The sequence below is a fragment of the Anopheles maculipalpis genome, chromosome 3RL, assembly GCF_943734695.1.
Source record: "Anopheles maculipalpis chromosome 3RL, idAnoMacuDA_375_x, whole genome shotgun sequence".
NCBI classification, from domain to species: domain Eukaryota; kingdom Metazoa; phylum Arthropoda; class Insecta; order Diptera; family Culicidae; genus Anopheles; species Anopheles maculipalpis.
This window is the reverse complement of record NC_064872.1, coordinates 36,388,525-36,408,108: the sequence shown is the minus strand read 5'-3', so window position 1 is coordinate 36,408,108 and position 19,584 is coordinate 36,388,525. Positions and strand designations below refer to the sequence as shown.

Here is a 19,584-nt window from a genome sequence, read left to right as displayed (position 1 = left end):
CCATTTAAAGCTATTTGGGTTCGACGATTGTGCTGCATAATTGGAATGAAAAAAAGGAAAAACTCTTGCCTTCTCATCGGTACTGTTTTATTTGTTTGAAAAAAAACTTTTTTACATTAAACTGGGTATGGGTAAATGACAATAATAGGCATGGGTTTCTACACTTGCTTGCTATCCTGATGATAAATAGTTAAGAAAGCAGTTTTTCGTTCATCATATGCTGAAAGCACACTCAAATGCTTTCGCTCTATTGTTAGTGGAACACATTAGGAAAAAAAGGGTGTGATTTGTGTTCGTCATCGCCAAAACTTGTTCCATTCTTAAAGCTACACAAAGCAAATGAACCTGAGACTGCATATGAAAGGATCATAAACACCCTTGTCTGCTACCAAAGTTCTACCCTCCCTCCCTGGTGGACCATGAGACAAACCTCGAAAAGGACAAAGTTACGCGCGAACCTGATACGTAGGCGCGTGCGATGACGTGTGGCTTGGCGTACCAGCGCAAAAAGGCGGATGTTTTGAAACATAATATTTATCGAGTCTCGAGGGCCATTGTTCATTTATGCGCTATTTTCACGGGCACGTGTTTGTTGCGCTGCGGGGAAATTGCTAGCAATCGGTAGGCCGATAAAAAAGAGGCAACCCGTAACAGTTTCCTGTGGTTGGGAAATGGGATCCGTCAGCAATTACTACGCATAAAGTGTGGGAAAAGTTTGTTTTATTGTTGGCTAGAATTGCAACTGAATTGGGTTTTGATGAAGGCTCTTGACGCTCGATCGAGACGATCGTTTAGTGTAAGGATGCAGATATGAAGTTAAGAGGAGTTTGCACACCGAACTACCAATCGGTTGTTGCATTACCTTCTCTATTCACTGTAACCTACAGTATTCCATTTCAATGGTAGCGTTCAACCTGCTAGAATCAATCTTCCATTTGACTTGTGCCTTACTTTGTAACTTAAGACATCATCCAAAGTAGAAAAGTACACACACACACACGCAAACAGCGAATAAAGAGGTACATCCGTAAATATAAGGCATCCCATACCCGAAGACGTCCGATCCGTGCGATCGCATTACATTCTTCCCGATGTGCTAAAACAACGTCCAAACCGGCGTCCAAAAAGCCTCCCCCGAAAACAAAACGTCACCATGTACCATATGGTCCCCGGAAGGAGACGATGATTCCCGCCGTCACGCGCCGTCCATTGACTTCCATCAGGCTCAACAGCCCATTCCTCCTTTTCTCTCGTCCCCGTTTCCATATCGATGCGTTTTATAGCGTACAGACAATTTTTTATAGGTTTTCACGAACCGTACACGGCGCAGGGGTTGACTCATTAATCGTACCTACCGAGTTCCGAGGTTCGGAAGTAGCCGGACCATCCGTTTCGGGAGAGGAAAAGGTAAAAAAGATGACTCCTGGGACGGGCTGACGATTGGGTAATGAATACAAATCGTATGGCATAGTGCACAGTGTATTACAAGAGATGCGCGAACACTGTACAATGGTGTTTAAATTGTTCGAGAGTTTTTGAATGGATCGTGTAATTGGGTTGCTCAAAATACACAAAAAATATATATCGAATATTCAATGTTTTAGGGTTGTAAGAGTCCCTAAAGTAGTACGTAAGAGTAATCTTTAGGATGGTCCGGTAATAGAGGCGGCCCCTGTCTCCACATCGTACCGGTTCCCGTTCCGCCGTAATGAGAACTATGTGGTATCATCAAGTCTAGTAAGATATTCCATAACCGGCGTGACCTAAAAAATCGTAAAGCCAAGAAGAACATACATCTAATCCAAGACCTTATTGTTAAAAAAAATATTTCTCTAATTATTAATATAACAAACACATATTTCAGATAAAGAATATATTCATATAAACCTAAATACTTATTAAAAATATACCAAGTTCAAAAGGCTATTTTATTTATTTCATTTGCTGCAAAACAGTGATTGCTCGGAAAAAAGTGTGTCAACCTCTCTTAATTCTTTTACAATAAACCAGAGCTTTTATAAAAACATATTCTTTACAATTTGGATGAAAATTGGAATATTTCATCATCGAAAAAAAACCGAGCAACATAAACTGATTGAAAACAACACTTCCATGTAACCTTTCTACCCACTGACTGTAAAAATGACTTAAATTAACTATCAAACCAAGAACCATAAACTCTTCTGCCAATATCTTAGTCCACACTATACCGACTGAGAAATGCCACAGGATACACAGTCCTACCTTCTGTTACTTTTGCCGGTGTTAATGAGCGTTGAGGATGTGTGCGGACTCCGCTTAGGGGTCATCCCGGAAAAATTATCCAATGCCACGGAAAACGGGGTGTGGTGCTGCTACCACTTAGCGTTAGGGTGTGTACCGCACGAGCACATATTTGTCATGTTGCGTCGGTTCTGCACCGCCGGTCGTATTTCATCCTGTCCCAGGTTCACTTTTTGCACCTTGATCGCGTGACTAAATGGCGCTGAAGAATGGATTTTTTCGACAGACAAACTGGGGTTTTAACCATTTTTTTGCTTTTGTTTTGGATGAGTGTTTTGTCGTTGCATCATAAGTGCTATGGGTATGTTACGGTGTCGATAGCCTCGTGACCAAATGTCACGCATAAATCAGCGGCGCTTCGAAGATTTATAATATGTAATGGGCCATATGGTTGTGCTGAAAGTGTTAACATAGAATTCGCCGGAACTATTTGTCCAAGAGATGAAGCCATCATTGATGCATCGATAGATAAGAAAATTCTTTTCAAAGTGCGATTTGTATCACAGCAGGTAAATGAACAATATTTTGAACGATATATGAATAAATGCAAGGGACTTTGTATGTGCATTCCTGCACTCTTCACGACCAAGTCAATTAAATCAAATCCATTTCATAACTTACACTCCAGCCGTTTAGTACAGCATCACACTGTTTTTGCACTGAAAAACTGAAAACTAACGCACATATTTACCAACCGAGCAGACGCGCCAGTCCCGCGGGAAGATGTCAACGCCATGTTGAATTTATCCGTCGCACTCCTGTCAGCTAGCTTGGGCTAAATAGTGTAGCTTCGTTTCCGTTTCCGGTTCCCCATCGGAATGGGAGTAAAACGTACCACGTTCGCATGCGCAGCCATTTTCTGTGCACAGTGAAACATTCCCGGATGCATGAGATAAAAGGCACTGGCAGGGATATGGTTCTCGAGGCGTCCCATTTTGTTGCACACGCTGACATCCTTTTGCACCTTACGGGCACGTTACTGTAGTTCCTGCCAACGAACCCATCCATTCCCAGCGTATTTTGCCCCATTCAGTACTGATTTGTCGGGTACGGTTAGGTTGGGTTATGCATCAAATGGTTTGACTGGTCGGGACAATAAAGTCCATTCGATGTGTAAACTTGTACTCGTTCGATGTTGGGTTTATGGAGGTTAGCGCTATTTGTTCTGACAAATGGAATGAATTATTAAAACTAAGCCAAAGTGTCATCCGGATGGATGACAGATATGTTCGAAACTGCGGATAAAACCACCGCCATAGAACGCGTTTTCTATGTTGGAAATGCGTTTTATAGGACTTAGAGCAACACGGCGTTTGATCCCATGCTAGACTATTGGAAAAAAGGAGCATCAATGGTACACCTGTGTTTTGCCAACTGTTCGGTGTATTGTGGTTTACCGATGATGTCCGTCTGTTTCGTTGTTGCGCTACTACTACAAGCAGTTGGACAAACATTTGGCATCAATGCTTGCTTTGATGTCAGGTTGTACCTATATCTGCCCCCTAGTCCAGACTACCTGGGGTAACGCAAAACCACGAACGGAAACGCTTTCCTCGTGAGCCCACCGAAACGAAACCTCAGTCCACGAATGCTTCCGTTGTTTGTTGTTGGTTCGTTAGGAGTGGCAAGAGCGCAAATATTTACCCATTTCATAAATCTTATTTGCATTTAATTTTTTATATGAAGCGCCCCGTAGCGCCTGGAATCAGATAGGGGAAATAGTAAGTTGTTTTTGGCAAAAGCGAGGAACACGTGCTACAGCTACATGGGCATGGTGGATTGGTTTAAATGTGGCAAGCTACCGGTTCGGTTGATATTCATCTTTTGAATGAATCACACAATCTACCAAAAGACTTCCCAACTATTGAAACGTAATAATTCATAATCCTCGACTCTTCACGAACTTCGATCTCTGTCGATTTCTGACAAAGAAAAAGATCACCCACCGTACCACACTTTATCAGTGCCCATTGCCCATTCACACGCCAAACCAAAATCTACCCATGCTACAATGCAGTGTTCCTTTATCGGGCGCTTATCGACTTGTGTATCGTGGATGTTACTGCAATGGTGTTAAACGCAGCGCAGCATTGAATGGAGGCTTGGCTGCGGCAATGGTGGTTACCATGCCCTATCACTCGTAGATGACGGTGCATTAACGTGGACGATACATATTTCCCCGGAGATCGACAACGACGTGCTCCTGCCGGTGGGTGCTTGTGTTCCTAAAGTATGTTCCAGATTAAACAGGTGCACCTGGGTGCACGTATGCTGCAACTATGCCCCGGTAGCGAAGAAAGCTTGTGCAATTGTGTACAACACCCAGAGGAAAAACGCTGTAACGCAATTGAGTTTGACTACGATATAAAAGCGTCAAACTCTGGCGAGCGCTTGAAGGGTTTGTAGTCGTGTACTGAGCGCAGTGTAGTGAGTGTAGAGTTCTTTGGAAGTGGACCATGTTGCCAAAGGCAGTTCTTGTGTTCGTGCTCGTGGTTAGTGAAATGGGCAAGGCATTCACTTTAGCATGATCTTTACACCCCGTTCGTTGTACTCTCTTTGGTTTCAGTACATCACTGGATGTCTCGCGAGACCTTTGCCAGACTCTTTGGATTATCTACCCACGCTGGAGTATCTTCGAGCTGTAGTTCGTTTCAGTACATACTCCCTTTCCGAAGTGACAGTGGATCCAGTTTTAAAACTTGAGTTCGATGTATCACGAGCCCTAAGCAATGTCAGCCAAGCACTTTCCAATACTGAAGAAGCAGCTGAGAAGATCGTCAAACTTCTCCAAGCAAAAGATACCTTTAGCGACATGCAACTGCTTGGTGAAACTCTTCAAGAAATGCACCAAGGCTTAATGGATCCGGATTTTCACTTCCCTGAGTACTTGGAGAAGGAAAACGCTTTCCAAGAGATGGAACTCCTCAATCGCACCATGAGTGAGCATTTGTCACGGGTAGATTTCAAAAAACCAACTCTAGACTTCAACGATCTTCGAGAGATCAATAGCTTTCTGACCGGTGCCACCAGTCAAGTGATGTCCTCGACAGTGGCATTACTTTCAATCTCCACCGTCGAAAAGCTGCAATACTATCTCAAAGTGCTACAACTACCAGATAGCATGGAGGCAATCGAGCTGAAAAACCTTCAAGATATTAATCAGCTTGTACGATCCTATCATCAGCTTTATGGTGCTGCTCTAAATGTTGCATCACAACGCTACCTCCGGGAAGTTGCTGATGGTGCACGCCAGCTGCAATCGATGATTCGCTCTTTGGCATTCCCGCGAGAGAGTCTCGAACAAGCTGCCGCACAGTTTTCAAACCGAGTGGACAACTTTTTCCAGACTGCGCTCGGTGATCTACAAACGATGGAACAAAAAGCTGACGATCGATTTGCGGAAGTCTTACAACATATCTTCTATACCTCATACGGTTTGGTATCGTCGGGGATGGGAATGTTGCGTCCCTATGTACGGCACATAGAATGCGTGCGAGAACTTGTACCACGTGCCCAAACGGTTGCCGGAGTAAGCTTGATGTCTGTCTCGCTGTGTTCAAACAGAGCAACTACGACGCTGTACGATGCAACGATGGTGTATCACGATAAAATAAGTCAATTTCAGAATCAAATCTTGGCACAACTTCAAATGCTGGAAGCTTGTGCTAAGCTAGATGGAGAAAGTTGTTCTACGGTAACGCTCTCGATTTTTTTAACTTAATATTTTTTATTCTAACGTATTCTTCTAATTTCCGTAGGTGTATAATGAGACGTTGGAAAACATTAATGCAAACACAGACGCGGTGAAAAATTTTGCAGTTGATTTTGAACCATACAGAGTGCAACTGTTCAGCTGTTTTACCTCCAGATACGAAATCGAGATGGCCAAAGTGCTGGATATGGCTTACAACTTTGACAAATGTGTAAAGATGACCCGATAGAATCATTTCTAATGAATTTGAACAAAGTTCATTCATGGAAATAAAGTCTAAAAAAATAAACTATTGACTGTAATGACCGATCAGTCAAACGGGGACGTTCCTTTGGGACATTGTTTTACTTCATTTTATTAAATTGCCTTAGAAAATCTAATACAGCAGGAGGGAGAGTTTTTGGAGAATAAAAAACGATTACAATGCCAATAAAGCTATAACCACAGTGTTAGGGCATGGAAGTCTCCTTTTGGATCAATTAAAATTTACACGAACAAATTGTTTTGTGCCTCACCCTGCACGCCAGTAAATCAGGGATGTTTTCCTTCGCTGCTCAAGGGTAACGTCGTAGGTCGACTACTCGTCTATTCCGATCGCTGAAACAGGGTGATGGAGGAATCCATTTAACCGTACCGAACACCATCTGTGGTTATTTATTTCGATAATGATATCCTAATGCATTCACCGCATACGCTGGCCGTCGACGAGTACGCGAGCCCACACACGCCAACTACGCCAAAGAAAGGAATTACACCCTCCTCCCGCTTTGGTTATTTTTTGTTGTTGCTTCCTTTCCTTTTTTTGTTCGCTCTTCCATCAACGCCACAAAGTACAAAATAGCGGAAGGAAGCAACCCATTATTAAGGACATGCATACAGCACGCAATGCTCCCTTCTGCTTGCACGTGGATTAATGTTTTGCTTTACGCTTCTACCGCTGGCCCTTCTACCACCTACCACCGGTGTTCGGAATGGCGACCCCACCCGACCAACGACCACATTTCCAGAGAAGCAGTGAAAAACGCCGGTGAATAATTGAATGACGGTAAAAACCAAACGTCTGAAATAGGGTTGATGGATGCACGCTGGTGACGAGATCGATGGGTAGGTGACAATGAATGAGTGAGTGAGTGAAGGACGTATCAGACTTTCAGACTTAGGGGCTGTGGAAAATGTTTGCCTTTGTTGTTTGTGCTCACTTCAACGAAAGGATTTTGGTCGACCGTGCGTCGGTGGTGGTTATTCTTGCGATGCATGAGCGGGGGTGGATTTTTTGGCCGGGAAAAACTTGACGTTGCGCTGAGAGGGTGCCAGATTTGTTTGTGTTTAGCGACGGAAGTGAGTGATGCTTATACTCAAGAGATCGTTCACTTTTTAATCTGTAAATTAGGTACCTGGAGTATCTTGTTATGGTGAAAAGAGGTTATAAAATCTGTTTTTATTGTTAATTTGTGTTAAAAGTTAGGAAGGATTGCTATTATAGGGGCATTTAATATTCGTTTATCGGTTGTAATAACCGAATGAATAACTCTTAAGATTGACCCTCGTTTTAGTCACGCTGTTACTCCATTAGACTGTGGACTGTAGACTTCGTGTTGCAAACCTTGCAAAAATACCCATCTTACTATTGTCTAGATAATGTGAACAAAATTTAGCAAATGTGTTGAACAACAAGTCAACTACTCATATCATGTTATATTTCGTAGTTCTATCGTATTAAAGTAAATTATTCTTCACATATTGATCCAACAAAAATGAACTTCATCAACACAAAACTTTAACAATAAAACTGAACACAAGAAATCAATTATTGAACGTTGAAATAAATAAAGTAAACAGTGGCAAAGAACTAGGAAAAACTGTCAAAGGATACATCTTCAATCATTTTTAAGTTAATTAGCCGTTAGAGGTAATCAGCCAGGAATCCATGGGCGAAATATTAGCTCACGACTTGTATAATTAGGATGCTAATACAAAATGTTCTATTTGTGTGTAGGCTTACCAATTACCTGTCTCTGACATATCTACAAGGGGCTAATATGTTAAAATAATTTAAAACAGACGTGCTTCAACAGTCCCAGTCTTGTGCTAAGAAATTTATTACTGGCAAGTTTTTAAATGTTACAATAGTCTTACAATAGTCATTGTTTGTGTTTTTGCTAATACAAATATTTTAATTTTAAGGCATATTCCAAAATGTGTTAGGACGTTATTAAAAATAAAATTTTAAATAATTGAATAATACTAAAATGTCTGATTTCATCTTGTTTTCTGAAGAACTAAAACTCTGTTACATTTTACATACAAATTTTCTTTTCTTTTTTACTCGTTTGCCAAAAAAAACCCCAAACATAAAAAGCGATTGCTAAATTTTGCACAATATGTCACTCGACACGATTAAAGACGAGTATGCGGTTTAAATTTTGATCCCCAAAAGCTACACCACAAAATATTACCATTTCTTTGCAAATGCTATCGTTTTCCACACCGCTTCAGATGGTACATGCTTTCTTTTGTTGGAAATTCCATTACAACAGCAGCAGAAGAACAAAAAATCTGCTCCAACCATAAAATTCACACTAATAAAAAGCAAACTGCTGAATATTAACCTTTCCCATCATTCCTTCCTTTTGCTTTTCAACAATGCAGTTCCTTTTTTTTATCAACTTCCGTTGTTCAGCTTCTTTTTTTACATTTTTTGCCAAAAACAGGACATCAATTTTTTTTTTTTTTGCTATTCCCAGACAATCCGCTTCCAACGCAAAGAAAACCTCGCATTAGTCCTTTTTGGAACCAAAACAAAACTCGCTCCCAGAACAGAAAAAGTAGTAACAACCCCGTGTATGAATATTTCATGATGCGTTAGAATCATCGCCGGCACCCTCTCATAAACCACGCCTCGGTCTCGGATTGACCGGAGACGTGACCGAAAACAAAAAGTCATAAACTACCGTACGGAATCCTTGGCATGGTTTTGTGTGTTTGTGCGTTCTAAAAACCCTCAAAAAACTAAACAAAGATACAATTTTTCGCTCCAAATTTTCCTTTCTTCTCGTTCACAAACTCAAGCCCGCCTGGGGCCGGTGGGCTGAGTGTCTAGAATAAGAGATGCTTAAAAAAAAGCAGAAACCCGAAATCGTATTTCAAAGTATTTGGCCAACAACAAAAAAGGATAACATAGCTATGCGAAAAGCGGGGAGGAATTGGAATGGGACAGAAATGGGCAATGATTTAAGGAAAAATGTACGATACATGAAGGAGAAAAACATGCACAATAAAGTGGTGGTGTACATGGAAATAGTGCTTAAGGCAATTCGTTGAGGATGAAGCACATTACTTCATAAATGTCACCTGACTACAAGTAAACAATGTATGTCAGGGTAAGACAGAAGGGATATTTTTTTAATCTGGTTCTGTTTTTTTTATTTAGTTTAATGATATATTATTAATCGTTCCATATTGTTTTATGTTTTCCATTCACTTTTTATTATTTTCATTCTCTATATTACAAGGTTTAACGTATTAGTTTGGACTGGCTGGCCACATTTTTTTGACTCGCCACATTCGGTTTTTGATTGACTGACTAACTACATATATTTATGAATGCAAGCATCGAATTATTGATTGGGAGCGTTGATTTTCATCCACCCGATTTATGACAACTTGTAAGGCCGTATGTTTATCCGAGTATGAGCCCCGTAGAGAAAGGTTTATTTCCATGGATTGACTACTAACCATATCAAGAAATCTTTTACTTACATTTGATTCACATGATTTTCGTATCACACTAAACATAAAAGACGCAAGGCATGTTCCATAAATTAGCAAAGAATTTAAAAATATATTATACAAAAAACGCTTCTCGTAGCTGAAAATACATACATTTTTGCATATAAACAACAATCTACAGTCCGAAGGAGTCTTTCATAGAGGGGGCGGCCTTACAAGCTGTCATAAATCGGGCGGATGAAAATCAATACTCTCAATCAATAATTCGATGCTTGCATTCAAAAATATACACAGCCAGTCAAAACCCGAAGGCGGCCAGTCAAAAACCGAATGTGGCGAATAAAAAAATGTGGGCAGCCAGTCCAAACTAAGACGGCTAACCCTGTATAGCTTTATCCTTTTTCAAACGTTTCCGAAACGTTTATTTCATTATTTAAAAAAAAGATAATTATGAGGTTTTGTATACTTGTTATAAGTATAATAGGTTGTTGCATAGAAATAAATGAAACTACTACTTCTTCAACTACATCATGTTCGTAGTAAATTTAATGTATTGAAAGTATATTGCAAAGCTCAGATGTTTTTTAACAATTTGTAATCTGTTACTGCTACACACCCCGTTTAAGACACACCCGAGAGCGAACGCGTTGTGCACACAAGCCACAAACTGTGCGGAACGTTTGGTTTATGATCTGGTAACTTCACCATCCAATCCATCGCGCATTTAACATCGATCGATCGATTGCAAACGTGCGCGTTTAATGCCTTTGTTAAAACCATTCCTCACACAACCGCCTCCGATGCTCTAGAGCTTTGGTTTGGGGTTTCCCAACACATCCGGCGATTATCGGACCCATCACAAGTTCGATTGTAGAAAAACCGATCCACGTATGCCTCGCTACCTTCTGGCACGAGCGGTATCTCGGCATTAAAGTGATCAATAGTGATGTGTAAGCGGGCGTTTTGTTCAACGCCACAGACTCACGGAACGTTTGCACCGCTGGCCATCTCCACATTCGATTGAGCTTCGATTAGCCATTCGAATTTTGACTCACCCACTGTCGGTTGTCCAACCACTTCCGGAACAATATTGCATTAAGCGGGTGGAATTGTGTCCAGATTCTTTTTTCTTCTCGTCAACGACCATTGATTCTATTGCGTCGCTTGACAACACTAGAACACTGGAAATCGTTTCGCTCTAGAATGGATTGAATGATTTGTGTGCCCTACCCTACACGTTTTGGAAACATTTTCTGAGGTGTGGTACCGGTGCCAGTGCCAAGGAAGGAAGCATGAACACATTTTGCTCTCATTTTCTGACATTCGGTTGGGTCGATTATTCGATGGTCAATTTCTGTGCCCCTGTACCCTTGTCGTGTGCTGCTGCTTATCGTTTGCGTTAAATGTGGGTCAGTGTCACGGACGACCGGGGCACGTAATATAGGTGACACGTCATGGAAGCGCAGCTGAAATGAGTAATTGTTTCTAGGGTAATTGATTTAGATAAATAAATGGTACGTGCAAACTATTCTGGGAAATGTCTTGCAAGGAAAAATGTTTGATTGGTAAACATTAAGTGTGGTTAGTAGGAGTGTTAGTATGTAAATATTTGATAACAACACTTTTTAGGAGAATTGCTTTTCTAAAACTTGTTTGACCTATCTTGACGATGTAAATGTTGAAACTGGAGTTATGATAGCCGAGCCGAGGTGAAAGAGGTACCGGTTTTCACATGGCTGAACCTGGTACCAATCTGGCCTGGATCGTCGATATGTGTTAAAACTTACTGTAGCTCAAGATCTCCATGTCTTCCGAAGCTCCGAAGTCTAACTTTTGAATTCAGGGTCGATCAAATTTTTGACAGATGCAAGTTAGAAATATCTGTTTTACAACATAAACCATCATATCCGCTAATGGTTTAAAAAAGCATACCTCAGAGAGACTCGTCTTCAGTTTTGTTATGAGTACTTTGATGTAAGCTAGCTGCTCCAGTTTTTGGCAGATTAGTGACACTATTCGTTAAAAAATCGAATGCCATCATTAATGACAATTATTCTAGTTGCATGTGGTATTATTTCGCTAGTTAAACTATCGAAGAACGTTGCGAAATGTCCTGATTGCGGCAGGCTGTGTTCCTAATTTTGGCATAAAGGACGTAAAACTATTCAAAAGATGCAATTAATGAAAAATTATTTAAAATATTTTACTACTGTTACTTGGCTACCAATCTTTATTTCTTTTCTTTATTCTTGGCTTAACGACCTCTAAGGTCATGCCAGCAATCGAAATGGCTTCTGCCATTCTAGGCTGCCGATACCACGCAGTTGGTTAGTCAGTCCTCACTACGGGAGGACGGTCCTGATGGGATTTGAACCTCGGTCCTGCCGTTTGAAGACCGGCGCCGCTGTCGCCTATACCACCGGGCCGTCCTCTTTACTCACAAATCTTTACTATGAGTAGTTAAATATAAGCCTTGTGTAACACACTTCAGAACCATTTTACCGATAAGACAAATCGCTTTTTAATTTTTTTCAAGCGATAATTTGCTTAATGACGAAATCAGCCAAGCTATTCGCACAACGCAAATCAGACGAATGTTTTTAAACTGTGAAAAATTTTTTTTAGATATCGGTTTGATCTCTAAATCTGTGCTGAAAATTCGTACAGGACCAATAAATCAGTTGGCGTTTTCCTAAGAAGTAGTTGAACAAATATTTTCTTTACAATTGTTTTCGTATCTATGCTTGTTTTGCTAATTTTACAAAAATATATGCAGTTAAACTTTTAAGTATTTTTTTTCTATTGCACACACACATAAATTTGTTACCTCAATGACTTGTTACTAAATACCAGCCATGAAGAATATAGAATCTATAAAAATTCCTTTTTTTATTGTTTGATAGCTCGCTACTAATACAAGGCTACGGTTCGGATGAGTCTTGAGACCTTTCTTCTTCTTTTTGGGTTAACGACCATTTAGGTAACGTCGGCCATCGAATGGCTTAAAAGACATGCCGAAACCACGTTGGATAGTTAGTTCTTATTGAGGGGAACGATCCGGATGGGATTTGAACCCCGGCGCTGTTTTTCCATCATCACCGGCAGCTTGGTGATGATCCTATCCTATCCCTTTTGAGACCTATCCTTTCTCGTAAATCTTCGTAATGAATAATTTGAATAATTCTGCAATCATCATAAACGATTTGTCTTTAACCTCCAATCATAAATTATTTATCTGAAATAGTTGAAACATTCAATAATTCAATCAGAAACCGAAAGGAACGTGTTGAATTTTCAATCTTTTCGCAAACTATTTAGATAAATCGCACTTAAGCTTTTATTCATTATCACTAAAGCGTTATTTTTCACCCTTATTCTCGTTCCAGGTAAGAACACAAAGAGTAGCGACTTCAGCATAAACTTACCAACAAACAGGTTCTTGCCGAAAAGTGCATTTCATTTGCAAACGAATCCTCGCTTTTCTGTTCTTCTGCACATTGATTTACGATCGTGTCCATTTTTCGCATCCACCAGAGGCACCCGGGAGTTCGTCCATTTGCGATTGTTACTCGCGATCTCCCGCGGCTACATGCATAAACGGTTTAATTTATTGCTTCTGAAGCAATGCGCACACACACACACACACAAACACAACAAGAAAAAAATAGCTTCTACTCCATCCCGAGCAACCAGTCTGGTAACTCTTTATTTTTGTTACTTCTCCTTCTGATGTGTTTTGGCTTTTACGAAACCAACCGTGCGCCTCCATTAAACGCGCCATTCAACAACGCTCAACGGGTTGCTTCGTTGATGGTGGAGATTGAGGTGGTACATGGACGTACCAAAGCTTCCACCCAAAAAAAAAACGCTTGCTAACGTGCATACCCAAACAACGGTCTGACTCGCACACCACTTGTCGCGGTGACACAGTCGTCCTGTTTTTATTTACCCAACAATCGAGCCGAACCCATTTTCGGTTTCCGTAGTTTTTGTTCGAGGGAAGGTTGTTTGGGCCGCGTAAAATGTCCCTACTCTCTGTGGGCATTCTTAACGGTTCTGGTGTCGCGATGCTATCCGGGTGGTGGCATCCCGCCGCGTAAATGTCACACCCGTGAGTGCGTAATAATGTTTTATGTACTGTCATGCTCGCAGAACACCATGCAGCGTACTGTGTTACCGGCTGCCAGACAGCAGCCATGGGGTTGACTTTTCCTTTTTTCACTAAATAGAAAACAGAACGGAAGATAAACATCATCGATCGTTACTGCTAGTAAGCGAGAGGCCTAGTCCCCGGATCCCTTTATTCCGCCAGTAGGGTGAGGGATGATAGCTATTTATTGCACATGTGCACACTCCAAACTCTGGTAGCAAGCGTGCTGGTAGAAGACAGAAAAAAAAAACCGGGAAAAAGGCAATAAAATTAACAAACGGTCCTTCCGGGGGATTATGGAACGGCAGACTTGAAGGGACTAAAGCGTGATCAAAACAAGACAGCAGGGATCCTCGTACGCATTCTCACCTTCACCATTTCTTGCCGTGTTTGGTGTGAAGGATCATATTTCACCGAAAGGATGATCACCACCCCACCCCGTAAGGACAACAGCCTCACCTCTCTGCCTCGCTTTCTCACTTTCTGTACCCCCATTACTGGTGTGGCGTTAGTTTAAACGAATTAAGCGTAATTTAATAGCTCGCTGTGCAGTTTAGTTTTTCGGCTCAAACCACCAAACGAACATTTTACCACCGGCCCCCATTTCACGAAGGAAATAAATATTACGTTTTATTGCGTTATAAGTGATAAAACAAATAAATTTGCCATTTGTGCCCCTTCATTCACCGCTGGAGCTCGCGTACGCATTCGATTTTGGTGGACTCGATCTAGTGTTTTCCAACAAAAGCCCTTACAAAAAAACCCCGCTTTTTCCAATCGCTTTAATTGGTTAATTGGGGAGTTTATATCCTTTTTTTTTCGTGCTGCAAGCCAAACGTCACTGAGTGGCGTTGAAGCTGCTGTCATAAAGTTTCATCGGTTAATTTCACCGTATCGGTATGATTGCGTTGTAAAATAACGCATTTTAGCGAACACCGCTCTGGATCTTCCGACCGTGAATCGATATGAAGTTGTTTTATTGAAAATAGGTAAACGGGAGAACTCATTGGAATTTGCTCTTGGCAGGGAAGAACTGCAGTTTATGGCTACGGGTATGAAAAGTAAGTCCTGTAGACTTAAGGAAAAAGGAGAAAACTATGATCAGGATGTATCGTGAAGCAAACTTTCTTGCACACCAATCATACAAACTGACATTGGCTGGCGCACTAGGTACGCTGTGTCGTAAAAAGTGATTGGACTTTGCCTGTGTGTAAGTAAAGTTTAAGTGCAGCAATGCAAATTTGTGCTGCACGCTATTCAACTTTACCTGGCATCAAAGATGCTCGCAATCTCGTAAAAGCTTTCCCCAAGAAATATGAAACCCGCAATGAACGCTCGAGGAATGTAGTTATTTTCCCGGGCAGCACTAACACAAAACACTCGAAAAGCTCCCTCAATTACGTGGCCACGCTCATTTCAACGTCCATTAGTGTTGGGTGTGCGGGAGTCTTGGTTTGCATGTAATGTGAGAGTTGAACTCGATGGCAATCATCATCATTCAATTATTCGCATTACACTTTTGATCACCATTTGGCGTGCGCGTCGTGAGCAGATACGGGAAACTGTTCTAATTAAAAACAAATTACGAGGATGATACGATCGAGACAATTCCGTTGGACGACCAACTTCTGTGCAACCTCGGTGCGCGCACAGTAATCATAAGTCAAAGTAGAAGCCTGATGGCTGATGCACATGGAAAGTGCATTGCCTGACCTCATCCTTTGCCTACCGTCAGGCATAATCGAACCAGTCACACGACGGCGTATCCTTTCGCCCGGTACGTGTACGGAATGCACTTTCCCGGTCGCAATTCCAATTTCAGGTGCCGGAAGTCGAACGTGAAGCGTATGTTTATAATAAAATCATCTGCATAAATAATGAGCTCGGAAAAGTGGTTCCTGATGATGGTGATGGGGGTTGTGTGCCAGTTGGAAAGTCACCCTCACCCTGCACGCCACTATTAGCACCTCGACAAAGAGCGAGCCAGAACTGTACGGGACGCGTAAGGGGGACTGTTGTTATTTTGTCATTTCCCTACCCCGAAAGTGGGGACACACACAAGATAGCTCTCTCTCTCTCACCCCGGAGAGCTCTCGAAGCGTATCACCGCACCGTAATCACCGATCATAATCTCTTTCCTCGCTCAAAAGCCTCTGGCCAGCAGCAAATGGGCGAAACGCTCCACAAATGGATGATCATGAAAGTTTGATAAGATCCAAACAAATTAAGCCACCCGAGTCCGCTAGTTGCTCCCCGAACCCTGCACAACAGGGTCCTTGGGAAATGGTTCGATGGATTGTGGCGTAGTGACTTACTCGGAGTGGTAACGCTCTAATTGGGATTATGGAGTGCTGCGACTAGAACGTTTCGGTTTCCTTGCTGCAAGTCTCACTCAGATGCCTCAAGCAATCGAAGGACGTCTTACAAATTGTTCTCAATCACAACGCTCACATCTGCACCAGGGATTAGAGTTCCACAAAGTCTACCCAAGCAAATGGTTTTGCCTTGTTTGCATTGCCCTACCGAGGGATGCTTTGTGTCATTCAAAGGATTAACTTGTTTCGAGTCTCTTCTTTCCGCTTAATGCAAACAGACACATCTCAACCGCTGTGTGACCAGAAATCCTGCACGCGACCACTCTCAAGAACTATTTTGACTAGGATTGTGTGGCAGGATTTTGGAAAAAAAAGCACACGCAAACGGACGTGCTAATGGAAGCCCTGCTTTCCGTCACGTATCTCGCACTTGACAGCCCAACTCGTCTTTTGCGTGAAAAGATGCTAAAGATTGTAATTAAATTAGCGGAGCGTGGCACTAGAGTGCCGGGCACTCTCTTGTGGAGAATTCAGCCCACCAGTCGATAATCGATCCGCATTAATCACTCACGAGACACGAACCTCAGGGTGAAGAATGTGGTGAGATGTGTGTGTATGTGTGTGTATGTGCCGGGTGACAACCTTGGCCGCCACGCGTCAGCTGGGCTCTACCACATCTAGTTTCGACGATGGATGAAAGGAGCGTGGAAAGGCGTGCGCATCTCAATGGACGCGTGGCGCAGATTTTCGTCCCATTTCATCCCCCATTTACGACCCTATCTGCGACCGTGTACCACGTGACGTCAGCTGGATATTCGTTTCTTTTTTCTGTTGTTTCCTTGTTGCAGTGCGTGCTCGGGAAAGGAATGGACGCATTAAATGTTTGTGAGCATTCGGACGTTGACATTGCTTCGGAGGAGGACCAATTTCGTACGCTGGAGAGGTTATTTTTCGGTCATTTCTAGCACCCGTGGGATGTGAATGGGAGTGCACCACACAACAATCTTCACACCAGTGATCGGTAATGGAAGGTTGCAAATTGTAGGCTTCTTTGTGCTTTGGTGCTGTCGAACAAGGGCAAGAATCCAGATTTTGATCAATGGAGGTTACACAAATACTCGAGATCTATTATCGGAAGTCACGTGCGGACATAATCACTGTTTGAGAAATGTGTTATTATCAATAAGCCGGAGTGAATTAAGTCATGTTTGTAATGTTTCCATTTCCTGGCAAACACAAATAATGTTTTGTTTATCAGCCCCTCCAAAGTTTTCCACCAGAGTCGAGAATTTAAATTACCATTTATGTTGGAAATGTATTAAAGCACGTTTCAGGGAATTTCCAGCAGTACTTTGTACTTTGCCGCATTTTGATGTTTCGTCAATAGTTTAATCAATTGAATCTTTACTTCTGGCTGCTTTGATCTGTACTGTCAGCGTGTCGTCTCCCACTCAAATGACAGGGGAATATTTCAAGCAAAACAAAAACAAAACCAATTCCACAGAAAAAAGGAAGCACACAAGTATGTTGAAAATTCAAACTGCTAAACTGGTAAACCGTTCAATTGCACCTCATTACACCGACAGATGTGTGCCCGGTGCCCCATTGTGTGTGCAACGATTTTCCCTCAGTTTTGCTGCATTCGTGTGTGTTTGTGTGGATGGATTCCACCTCCCTACGATCCCCCTTTATTATCCTCCTCATCAATCCACGCACGGTTTATGGCTTCAAATGAACGACTTTTTAATTTTACGATTTTCCATTCATTTTCCGCACACAATAGAACCGATGAACAACATGCACAAACACACCAACATACATATATACACGTTGATTCTACCATGTGTTCTGTACATGTCGGTATCGTTGTTGCGTTCCATGTCTTTGGAAGTTCTTTTGTTTGCTGGGACAAAAATCTTTTGTCACCGGTAGCACAATAGCGAACGCCCATACGATCTGATCGCAAAAGCGGGGGTTTTTTTTGCTGCTGTCAGCATTGTCCAAACGAGAAGACCCATCCGCAGGTCCTCCATGGACCGACGGGATTGTGTAACGAATGCTAGATTAATGCTGACTTCTTACAAGTGCGCTCACTACTGGTTTAGTCTCGTATCTCACTAGAACTTTACCTCCTCCGGATCGATAACGAATCAGAAGAGGCTGACTCGTATCGGCTACACTCCCAAGAGAGCAGCCTCCTGTCTACCAAGTAGTGTGGTACCGGGAAAGTATGAAAAATTATCAAAACTAATTCAATATAATCTACCCCGGGGAAAACAGCCAGCACAGGCGCCTGTCTAGCCACCGTTATAAGGTTCGCCTTATGCTGTGTGTTGTTCCTCGGGGAATCAAAACCGTCCTCCACATGACGTCGTTCCGTCGGCAACTATGGCTCAGCACGCGACCAGCCTTAGTCTCGAGTCTAGTCGCCACGACAAGTGACCTAACTGCGGTGCTAGTCCTCGGAACGGTAACCAACACGCCCGCGAGCAGATTTTGATCGGCCCGGTATTCAATTACCAGAGGATCCAGTTCACTGCTCTCCTGCCAAAACTGCAAAGAGTACAGCAAAGGGTGGCCGAAGATTTGCGACAGTAATTACAGAGCACGGGCACACAGGGCTTCTACGGACCACCGAGGGGATCGATTGAAATCTAATCACATGTACTCGAGCGGATGGGAAACGTATTGTGGCTGGAGATGATATTCTCACGCTCTCTGTCGATGTCCAGCCTTCCCTGCAACCGGAGACACACTTTCCCAGGCACTTTCCATTGTTACAATATTTGTCCCGGAATGAATGCTGAAGCTTAATTTTACCATAATCACATAAAATCGTTTGGACAGTGCCTTTACAGTGGTTGGTGGTTCATTGGATGTGCTCCGAGAAGACATCTAAGGATTCCTCGCTATTCTTGAGTGGTTTCCAGCATCTGTACAGCTTAAATGTACCATGAACTTTGGGTCTGGAACCGTTAACGATCTCAGAGTAACCACCACCAGGCGCAGCACAACCCCGAAGACACAAACTCTGCGAATTGCTGCGGGTGTGCAGTTCATCTAACGTACAAAAAAAGGGATAAATATTCATCTACCTCCTTCTGGTTCAACCGCGTTCCATCTGCATCGTCATCCACCTCCCCGCGTGGCAAAAAGTGTAGCCAGCCGGGTGCGGAAACTGCTGAAATGGCCTGTTAAAGTCTAGAATCAATAAAAAACCTCCGCGAAGCCCATAAATATAAATAAACAATTTTATTGTTTCGCTCTGGTTTCTGCAGTAAAAATTTATATGATTAATTTAATTATCATCCCAACCTCACCCCACCCGTTGACACATTCCCTCCGTTGCGTTGCGGAAATTCGACTGGTTTTCACCCTTACTGGTTCGGAGAACT

General features: G+C 42.3%; 5 protein-coding genes across 6 annotated transcripts in view; 2 read left to right on the top strand and 3 right to left on the bottom strand.

The window, feature by feature from the left end:
* The window catches only part of LOC126565624 (NADH dehydrogenase [ubiquinone] iron-sulfur protein 6, mitochondrial), a 384,330-nt gene that overhangs the window by 258,703 nt on the left and 106,043 nt on the right, over positions 1–19,584 (bottom strand). The gene's annotated exons all lie outside the window — the stretch shown is intronic.
* The window catches only part of LOC126565024 (uncharacterized), a 494,010-nt gene that overhangs the window by 370,527 nt on the left and 103,899 nt on the right, over positions 1–19,584 (bottom strand). The gene's annotated exons all lie outside the window — the stretch shown is intronic.
* The window catches only part of LOC126564579 (probable 26S proteasome non-ATPase regulatory subunit 3), a 561,792-nt gene that overhangs the window by 472,145 nt on the left and 70,063 nt on the right, over positions 1–19,584 (bottom strand). The gene's annotated exons all lie outside the window — the stretch shown is intronic.
* LOC126564452 (LIM/homeobox protein Lhx3) overlaps positions 1–19,584 on the top strand; it is a 44,003-nt gene that overhangs the window by 6,354 nt on the left and 18,065 nt on the right. The gene's annotated exons all lie outside the window — the stretch shown is intronic.
* LOC126564713 (uncharacterized) lies at positions 4,740–6,224 on the top strand. Its single transcript, XM_050221806.1, has 3 exons — positions 4,740–4,775; positions 4,850–5,977; positions 6,042–6,224. The coding sequence occupies exons 1-3, from the start codon at positions 4,740–4,742 to the stop codon at positions 6,222–6,224; spliced, it is 1,347 nt and encodes a 448-aa protein (XP_050077763.1).